At 46.9% G+C, this 10,000-nt stretch overlaps 1 protein-coding gene across 2 annotated transcripts in view; it reads right to left on the bottom strand.

Annotated features, from left to right (window-relative positions):
- Nucleotides 1-10,000, bottom strand: part of LOC121577903 (LIM and cysteine-rich domains protein 1) — a 36,994-nt gene that overhangs the window by 16,017 nt on the left and 10,977 nt on the right. The window contains exons 1-4 of one of the 2 annotated variants that reach the window (XM_041891887.2): nucleotides 9,876-10,000; nucleotides 9,395-9,492; nucleotides 5,632-5,752; nucleotides 5,386-5,511 (exon numbers count right to left, since the gene is read on the bottom strand). The exon at nucleotides 9,876-10,000 is cut by the window's right edge and continues 81 nt beyond it. In XM_041891887.2, the coding sequence (XP_041747821.2) occupies nucleotides 5,386-5,511; nucleotides 5,632-5,752; nucleotides 9,395-9,492 (345 nt within the window). In that variant the 5' untranslated portion in view covers nucleotides 9,876-10,000. The remainder of the gene's footprint in view (nucleotides 1-5,385; nucleotides 5,512-5,631; nucleotides 5,753-9,394; nucleotides 9,493-9,875) is intronic. The other variant, XM_041891885.2, reaches the window with a different exon arrangement.

Below are 10,000 nucleotides of genomic sequence, written 5' to 3'. Positions count from 1 at the left end.
AGCCGTGGTGTGTTTACCTTCCCAGTAGAGCACAGCGAGGTCCATTCATACTGTAGTTCCCTGAGGCCCTTCTCCCTGTGCTGCCCCATACAGACCCACACCACAGCGGACCGCATTACCCACGCTGCAACACTGCCTCTTTGTTATTAGAAGCCCTTATGATTGCGTTCAACACCACCGCTTTAATGTAAACTTTTAGATGTCGTTTAACTGTCGTTTATATGACAAATAAAAAATGTACTCCTTGGCAGGTCCAGATTCTTTCAGAGCACGCGCGCACAGGCACATACACACGTGCAGCATGCGCACACGCACGTTTCAGAGTGGTGGCCAAGCAGCCCTCACAGCGCTGTGGGAGAGCAGACCATCACTCTCTATTCTAGCCTCCAGGAGCTGTGGGAGAGCAGACCATCACCCTCTATTCTAGCCTCCAGGAGCTGTGGGAGAGCAGACCATCACTCTCTATTCTAGCCTCCAGGAGCTGTGGGAGAGCAGACCATCACTCTCTATTCTAGCCTCCAGGAGCTGTGGGAGAGCAGACCATCACCCTCTATTCTAGCCTCCAGGAGCTGTGGGAGAGCAGACCATCACTCTCTATTCTAGCCTCCAGGAGCAAAAGTGGGCGAGCAGACCCATCACTCTCTTACTCCTTCTAGCTCCTTCTCTCCAAGCACAAAGTGGCCTAGCAAAACCCTCCATCCATCCTTCTCTCCATCCCTCCTTCTCTCCATCCCTCCTTCTCTCCATCCCTCCTTCTCTCCATCCCTCCATCCTTCTCTCCATCCCTCCTTCTCTCCATCCCTCCATCCTTCTCTCCATCCCTCCTTCTCTCCATCCCTCCTTCTCTCCATCCCTCCATCCTTCTCTCCATCCCTCCCTCCATCCCTCCTTCTCTCCATCCCTCCCTCCATCCATCCTTCTCTTCTACTGTCAGCCCTCTGTGGCCTGGCACATCACTCTATTCCTCTTTTCTCTATCTCTTACTAAACATATCTAGCTAGCTAGTAACTCTAACAGCCAATCATTCTTCATCTCTCCCTTAGTAACAGACACGTAATCAAACCCTCCTCAGTAAAAACTAAACTTCACACAGTCAGAAAACCTCTTGGGAGAGGACACATCAGTCACAGTGGGTTTTCATTGTAAGCACATCCAGGGCCGAGCGGGTGGGCTACATCTGCTCACCAATCTCTGCCTGCCTTACGCTCTACAATCCTGGGGTAAAGCTCACCGATCACCACTCCACCACTCCACAATCCTGGGGTAAAGCTCACCGATCACCACTCCACCACTCCACAATCCTGGGGTAAAGCTCACCGATCACCACTCCACCACTCCACAATCCTGGGGTAAAGCTCACCGATCACCACTCCACCACTCCACAATCCTGGGGTAAAGCTCACCGATCACCACTCCACCACTCCACAATCCTGGGGTAAAGCTCACCGATCACCACTCCACCACTCCACAATCCTGGGGTAAAGCTCACCGATCACCACTCCACCACTCCACAATCCTGCCTGTCATTAGTTTGTCCTGATGAAGGCTTCCAGGAAGGCCTGCCCTGGCCTCAGCGCTAAACCAAAGTCCCACAGATAGACAGAAAGGCTGCACCACACACAAACACAACACATACAAGCACACACACACACACACACACACACACTCCCCATAGGCAGGCTTCAGCAGGCAGGCTGCACCACAGACATGGACTGGATAATGTTCCTCGCTGCATCATAAAACTCTGAGGTATTCTTATGGAGACCACAAATATTTACTAGCCCACTAACAGAAGAAAGATATTTACAGTAAAAAGTGCTACACTGAGATCGTATGACAGATGACTGAAACTTTCAATGCAACAAAAAATCTTGATCTGATGAAGATTGTGATAAATATAACAGTCAAACTAAACAGGTTTCCATTCAACCTTTCAATGTAAGTAAAGTACATCAGCTAAAAAATGTCACCACAGGCCTGATGGAAACAGAACATTTGTCGGTGAACTTTCCAAATGTTGACAAAACAAAACACGCTAGACACGGTGAGATCGTTTTGTCTGTAAAATGAATTATCAGAGAAATGGCGGTGGAAACGCTTTTATGTGCAAATATTGATATAATAACCATAATATTGGAGTCACGCGATGACATGTTGTGTGGTCCTCCCACTACGACTCGGGAAAGCATGCAGTTTATTAGGCTACAGATTAAGTACATTATGATGAACTTCACAGGGGTGGTGAATGTGCACAAGTGATGAGCTTGATGCTCCATTCCAATAAATATCGAGGGTCTTACTCTGGTGACATTATAAATCTCGCTCTTTTGTCCATAATTATTTCATCATGTAGGCTATACCCGCACTGTATCTGCCAGCTGTTGGCTAGAACACACGTGCCGATACCGGAATGGCCACATTCACTATATCCAGTGTTTGACTTGGGCAGGAGCTCACCGGAGCTGAGTACCAGCACATTAAATGTTCTACTGCTAAAGCTCCTGTTCCTCTTATAGAATATTAGCTGAAAAGTATTGTGGAGCTCCTGTTCCTCTTATAGAATATTAGCTGAAAAGTATTGTGGAGCTCCTGTTCCTCTTATAGAATATTAGCTGAAAAGTATTGTGGAGCTCCTGTTCCTCTTATAGAATATTAGCTGAAAAGTATTGTGGAGCTCCTGTTCCTCTTATATAATATTAGCTGAAAAGTATTGTGGAGCTCCTGTTCCTCTTATAGAATATTAGCTGAAAAGTATTGTGGAGCTCCTGTTCCTCTTATAGAATATTAGCTGAAAAGTATTGTGGAGCTCCTGTTCCTCTTATATAATATTAGCTGAAAAGTATTGTGGAGCTCCTGTTCCTCTTATAGAATATTAGCTGAAAAGTATTGTGGAGCTCCTGTTCCTCTTATAGAATATTAGCTGAAAAGTATTGTGGAGCTCCTGTTCCTAAATATAAACACTGGCACCAGAAATGAGTACCGGCACCTATTTCAGTCCAAGTCAAGCACCAGCTATATAACGAAAAAACTATTGTGACAAAACCATCAGTATAGTTGAAAATAAGATGGAAACACATTTAACTTGTACTTTTTATTCGCAAAAGTTATTTTTATGTGAACTAAGGCCATCACACACAGACTTTTATCCACACCAAGTTAATTTGATGGGAACACATCTCTGGTGGGAAAATGTGCATATTGTTTTATGCAGATTTTAGAATATTCGCATGAAAATCTGTCTCCAATTGGATGGAAACCATAGCTACTGCATCTAATCTGTGTTTACTCTGTAGGAAGGAATCTAGAGTTCATTGGGGTTTATGCTTCAAATCTACTACCTTCTCCTATCACCTATCACCTAACCCTACGAGGTCCGGACTACTACCATCTCCTATCACCTAAGATGATCTACGGCAGAGGTATTTAACTCTTATCCTACGAGGTCCGGACTACTACCATCTCCTATCACCTAAGATGATCTACGGCAGAGGTATTTAACTCTTACCCTACGAGGTCCGGACTACTACCATCTCCTATCACCTAAGATGATCTACGGCAGAGGTATTTAACTCTTACCCTACGAGGTCCGGACTACTACCATCTCCTATCACCTAAGATGATCTACGGCAGAGGTATTTAACTCTTACCCTACGAGGTCCGGACTACTACCATCTCCTATCACCTAAGATGATCTACGGCAGAGGTATTTAACTCTTACCCTACGAGGTCTGGACTACTGTTGGTTTTCTGTTCTACCGGATAATTATTGCACCCAGTTCTAAATCAGTCCCCTGATTAGAGGGAAAGAATGAAAAGAGACCGACGGACCTGGCTTTGAGGTCCAGATTTGAATTTGAGGGATCTACGCCTGGTAATTTGATATTTCATGTGTGCAAAAGTTGTTCTGTTCAGTGGTCTGTTGTTTAGGTCAGAGGTGATGGAGCCAGTCAGGCAGGCTAGCAGGCACCGGCTGTGGCACGTGGACCGACCAACTCTGACTAAGGAGAGGAATGCCTGTAGTCTGCTGGATTTACTGCACCAAGCCTGGAACTAAATTGACCTTTATTATATCACAAGCCTTTGGTTCTCTGTTGTTGTCATGCTTCCTATTCTTTACTTTGACCAGGGTCCACAGGGAACCATTTGACCAGGGTCTATAGGGAACCATTTGACCAGGGTCTATAGGGAACTATTTGACCAGGGTCCACAGGGAACCATTTGACCAGGGTCCACAGGGAACCATTTGACCAGGGTCCATAGGGAACCATTTGACCAGGGTCCATAGGGAACCATTTGACCAGGGTCCACAGGGAACCATTTGACCAGGGTCCACAGGGAACCATTTGACCAGGGTCCACAGGGAACCATTTGACCAGGGTCCACAGGGAACCATTTGACCAGGGTCCACAGGGAACCATTTGACCAGGGTCTATAGGGAACCATTTGACCAGGGTCCACAGGGAACCATTTGACCAGGGTCCACAGGGAACCATTTGACCAGGGTCCACAGGGAACCATTTGACCAGGGTCCACAGGGAAACATTTGACCAGGGTCTATAGGGAACCATTTGACCAGGGTCCACAGGGAACCATTTGACCAGGGTCCACAGGGAACCATTTGACCAGGGTCCATAGGGAACCATTTGACCAGGGTCCACAGGGAACCATTTGACCAGGGTCCATAGGGAACCATTTGACCAGGGTCCACAGGGAAACATTTGACCAGGGTCCATAGGGAACCATTTGACCAGGGTCCATAGGGAACCATTTGACCAGGGTCCACAGGGAACCATTTGACCAGGGTCCATAGGGAGCCATTTGACCAGGGTCCATAGGGAACCATTTGACCAGGGTCCACAGGGAACCATTTGACCAGGGTCCACAGGGAGCCATTTGACCAGGGTCCATAGGGAACCATTTGACCAGGGTCCACAGGGAACCATTTGACCAGGGTCTATAGGGAACCATTTGACCAGGGTCCACAGGGAAACATTTGACCAGGGTCCATAGGGAACCATTTGACCAGGGTCCATAGGGAACCATTTGACCAGGGTCCACAGGGAACCATTTGACCAGGGTCCATAGGGAGCCATTTGACCAGGGTCCATAGGGAACCATTTGACCAGGGTCCACAGGGAACCATTTGACCAGGGTCCACAGGGAACCATTTGACCAGGGTCCATAGGGAACCATTTGACCAGGTATTGAAAGTCGTAGGTGATGGTATTGAACGTCTCTCTCCCTCCCTCCCAGTCGTAGGTGATGGTATTGAACGTCTCCCTCCCTCCCTCCCAGTCGTAGGTGATGGTATTGAACATCTCCCTCCCTCCCTCTCTCGCTCTCTCTCTCTCTCCCCCTCCCTCCCTCTCTCCTTCCCTCTCTCACCAGTTTCTGTGTGAGTCCTGGCGGGGCCCAGTCGTAGGTGATGGTGTTGAAGGTGGGGTCCTTCCTGGAGACGACAGTGTTGGTGATGACCATGTGGTTACGTTTGTACACGCGGACGCCCTTCACCTGTTCTCAGAAGTTGTCAGAGGTTTGTGTTATCCTTGATGATTTTAAATGCAGTGTGTATCCACTTAGAATGGCTGAATTGTGTTTTTAAACGGTCTGACTGATCATATAAAAGTTCACCTTGGTGGTCAGGTGGGCATATTTGGAGTCGGCCAGGAGTCGCCCCATCTTGTGGTCATCGTCTATGTCACCGCTGGGGCCGTGGTCCTCCACACTGCAGCCACACACTGTGCACACTTTCCTGGTGGGGAGAGACAGGTAGGGTATAGTAAGGTATGGTATGGTAAGAGATTGTATGATAAGGAATGGTAAATTAAGGTAAGGTTAAGCTGTGGTAAGGTAAGGTATGGTTAAGGTAAGGTTAAGCTGTGGTAAGGTTTGGTAAGTTTTTATTTATTTATTTATTTTATTTCACCTTTATTTAACCAGGTAAGCCAGTTGAGAACAAGTTCTCATTTACAATTGCGACCTGGCCAAGATAAAGCAAAGCAGTGCGATAAAAACAACAACACAGAGTTACATATGGGGTAAAACAAAACATAAAGCCAAAAATACAACAGAAAATATATATATACAGTGTGTGCAAATGTAGCAAGTTATGGAGGTAAGGCAATAAATAGGCTATAGTGCAAAATAATTACAATTAGTATTAACACTGGAATGATAGATGTGCAAGAGATGATGTGCAAATAGAGATACTGGGGTGCAAATGAGCAAAATAAATAACAATATGGGGATGAGGTAGTTGGGTGGGCTAATTTCAGATGGGCTGTGTACAGGTGCAGTGATCGGTAAGGTGCTCTGACAACTGATGCTTAAAGTTAGTGAGCGAGATAAGAGTCTCCAGCTTCAGAGATTTTTGCAATTTGTTCCAGTCATTGGCAGCAGAGAACTGGAAGGAATGGCGGCCAAAGGAGGTGTTGGCTTTGGGGATGACTAGTGAGATATACCTGCTGGAGCGCATACTACGGGTGGGTGTTGCTATGGTGACCAATGAGCTAAGATAAGGCGGGGATTTGCCTAGCAGTGATTTATAGATGGCCTGGAGCCAGTGGGTTTAGCGACGAATATGTAGTGAGGACCAGCCAACAAGAGCGTACAGGTCACAGTGGTGGGTAGTATATGGGGCTTTGGAGACAAAACGGATGGCACTGTGATAGACTACATCCAATTTGTTGAGTAGAGTGTTGGAGGCTATTTTGTAAATGACATCGCCGAAGTCAAGGATCGGTAGGATAGTCAGTTTTACGAGGGCATGTTTGGCAGCATGAGTGAAGGAGGCTTTGTTGCGAAATAGGAAACCGATTCTAGATTTAACTTTGGATTGGAGATGCTTAATGTGAGTCTGGAAGGAGAGTTTACAGTCTAACCAGACACCTAGGTATTTGTAGTTGTCCACATAGAGACTGCCATAGGTCCAGACAACAGGCCCTCCGATTTGACATTGAACTCTATCTGAGAAGTAGTTGGTGAACCAGGCGAGGCAGTCATTTGAGAAACTAAGGCTATTTAGTCTGCCAATAAGAATGCGGTGGTTGACAGAGTCGAAAGCCTTGGCCAGGTCGATGAAGACGGCTGCACAGTACTGTCTATTATCGATCACGGTTATAATATCGTTTAGGACCTTGAGCGTGGCTGAAGTGCACCCATGACCAGCTCGGAAACCAGATTGCATAGCGGAGAAGGTACGGTGGAATTGATACGGTGATCTGTTTGTTAACTTGGCTTTCAAAAACTTTCGAAAGGCAGGGCAGGATGGATATAGGTCTGTAACAGTTTGGATCTAGAGTGTCACCCCCTTTGAAGAGGGGGATGACCGCGGCAGCTTTCCAATCTCTGGGGATCTCAGACGTTACGAAAGAGAGGTTGAACAGACTAGTAATAGGGGTTGCGACAATTTCGGCGGCTAGTTTTAGAAAGAAAGGGTCCAGATTGTCTAGCCCAGATGATTTGTAGGGGTCCAGATTTTGCAGCTCTTTCAGAACATCAGCTGTCTGAATTTGTGTGAAGGAGAAGCGGAGGGGGCATGGGCAAGTTGCAGCGGAGGGTGCAGAGCTGGTGGCCGGGGTAGTGGTAGCCAGGTGGAAAGCATGGCCAGCCGTAGCAAAATGCTTGTTGAAATTCTCGATTATTGTAGATTTATCGGTGGTGATAGTGTTTCCTAGCCTCAGTGCAGTGGGCAGCTGGGAGGAAGTGCTCTTATTCTCCATGGACTTTACAGTGTCCCAAAACTTTTTGGAGTTAGTGCTACAGGATGCAAATTTCTGTTTGAAAAAGTTAGCCTTTTCTTTCCTAACTGCTTGTGTATATTGGTTCCTAACTTCCCTGAAAAGTTGCATATCACGGGGGCTATTTGATGCTAATGCAATACGCCACAGGATGTTTTTGTGCTGGTCAAGGGCAGTCAAGTCTGAGGAGAACCAGGGGCTATATCTGTTCTTAGTTCTGTATTTTTTGAATGGGGCATGTTTATTTAAGATTGAGAGGAAATTACTTTTAAAGAACAACCAGGCATCATCTACTGACGGAATGAGATCTATATCCATCCAGGATACCTGGGCCAGGTCAATTAGGAAGGACTGCTCGCTGAAGTGTTTTAGGGAGCGTTTGACAGTGATGAGGGGTGGTCGTTTGACCGCGGACCCGTTACGGAAGCAGGCAATAAGGCAGTGATCGCTGAGATCCTGGTTGAAGACAGCGGAGGTGTATTTAGAGTGTAAGTTAGTCAGGATGATATCTATGAGGGTACCCATGTTTACGGATTTAGGGTTGTACCTGGTAGGTTCGTTGATAATTTGTGTGAGATTGAGGGCATCTAGTTTGGATTGTAGGATGGCCGGGGTGTTAAGCATATCCCAATTTAGGTCACCAAGCAGTACGAACTCTGAGGATAAATGGGGGGCAATCAGTTCACATATGGTGTCCAGGGCACAGCTGGGGGCTGAGGGGGGTCTGTAGCAAGCGGCAACAGTGAGAGACTTATTTCTGGAAAGGTGGATCTTTAGAAGTAGAAGATCAAACTGTTTGGGCACAGACCTGGATAGTATGATAGAGCTCTGCAGGCTATCTCTACAGTAGATTGCAACTCCACCCCCTTTGGCAGTTCTATCTAGACGAAAAATGTTATAGTTGGGGATGGAAATTTCAGAATTTTTGGTGGCCTTCCTAAGCCAGGATTCAGACACTGCTAGAACATCAGGGTTGGCAGAGTGTGCTAACGCAGGGAATAACTCAAACTTAGGAAGGAGGTTAAGCTGTGGTAAGGTATGGTATGGTAAGGTTAAGGTAAGGTTAAGCTGTGGTAAGGTATGGTATGGTAAGGTTAAGGTTAAGCTGTGGTAAGGTAAGGTATGGTTAAGGTAAGGTTAAGCTGTGGTAAGGTTTGGTAAGGTAAGTTAAGTTAAGTTAAGTTAAGGTTAAGCTGTGGTAAGGTATGGTATGGTAAGGTTAAGGTTAAGCTGTGGTAAGGTAAGGTATGGTTAAGGTAAGGTTAAGCTGTGGTAAGGTTTGGTAAGGTAAGTTAAGGTAAGGTTAAGCTGTGGTAAGGTAAGGTTTGGTAAGGTAAGGTAAGGTTAAGCTGTGGTAAGGTAAGTTAAGGTAAGTTAAGGTAAGGTTAAGCTGTGTGTAAGGTATGGTAAGGTAAGGTTAAGGTAAGGTTAAGCTGTGGTAAGGTAAGGTATGGTTAAGGTAAGGTAAAGGTCATCCTCTAGGTCACAGCTGGAACCATGCCCCTCCACACTGCAGCCACATTGGGTGCATGCTTTCCTGATGGATTTGTGTAAATTCTGCATCTATATGTTGTCTGTATATTCTGTTTATCGTCATTGAAAAATAACTTCCTTAAGATTTTGTGGTGTGTGTTCTATCGTTGGGGTTAAATTACCTCCAGGAATGTGGGATGAATCCAGAGCAGATCCCTTTACATGACAGACACGCCGCACCTCTCACCATTGGAACCACTGACTGCTGCCCTACACACATCTGGAGATAGAGGGGGAAAGAAGGGAGGGAAGGGAGGGGAGGGAAGGGGAGAGGAAGGGGAGGGGGAGGGGAAGGGGAGGGGGAGGGAGGGAGGGGAAGGGGAAGGGAAGGGGAGGGGAGGGGAGGGGGGGAGGGGAGGGGAAGGGAAGGGGGGGGAGGGGAGGGGAGGGGGGGGGAGGGGAAGGGGAGGGGAGGGGGAGGGGAAGGGGGAGGGGAGGGGAGGGGAGGGGAGGGGAGGGGAGGGACAATGATTAGACAAGGAATACAGAGAGGAAAACAGTCCCTGGACACAGACCTGAGCCTCAGAGCCCTCAGGCTACTTTTCCCAAAACATACTATATAATACCAATGCTCTCCCAGATCTGCCATGGTCATTTAATCACCCTTTTGTCACAGAAAGTTTTCCTCCTCCACAGGAAAAGTCATTCAGATTCAAGTGCTAGAATTTCCTGCAGGAATGTGATGGCCCATTCAGATCCTGGTGCTGCATGACTCATTCTCTCCTGTG

Source organism: Coregonus clupeaformis, chromosome 12 (genome assembly GCF_020615455.1).
Source record: "Coregonus clupeaformis isolate EN_2021a chromosome 12, ASM2061545v1, whole genome shotgun sequence".
In the NCBI taxonomy this organism is placed as follows: Eukaryota; Metazoa; Chordata; class Actinopteri; order Salmoniformes; family Salmonidae; genus Coregonus; species Coregonus clupeaformis.
The sequence above is the reverse complement of the archived record's forward strand: the minus strand, read 5'-3'. Positions and strand labels throughout refer to the sequence as shown.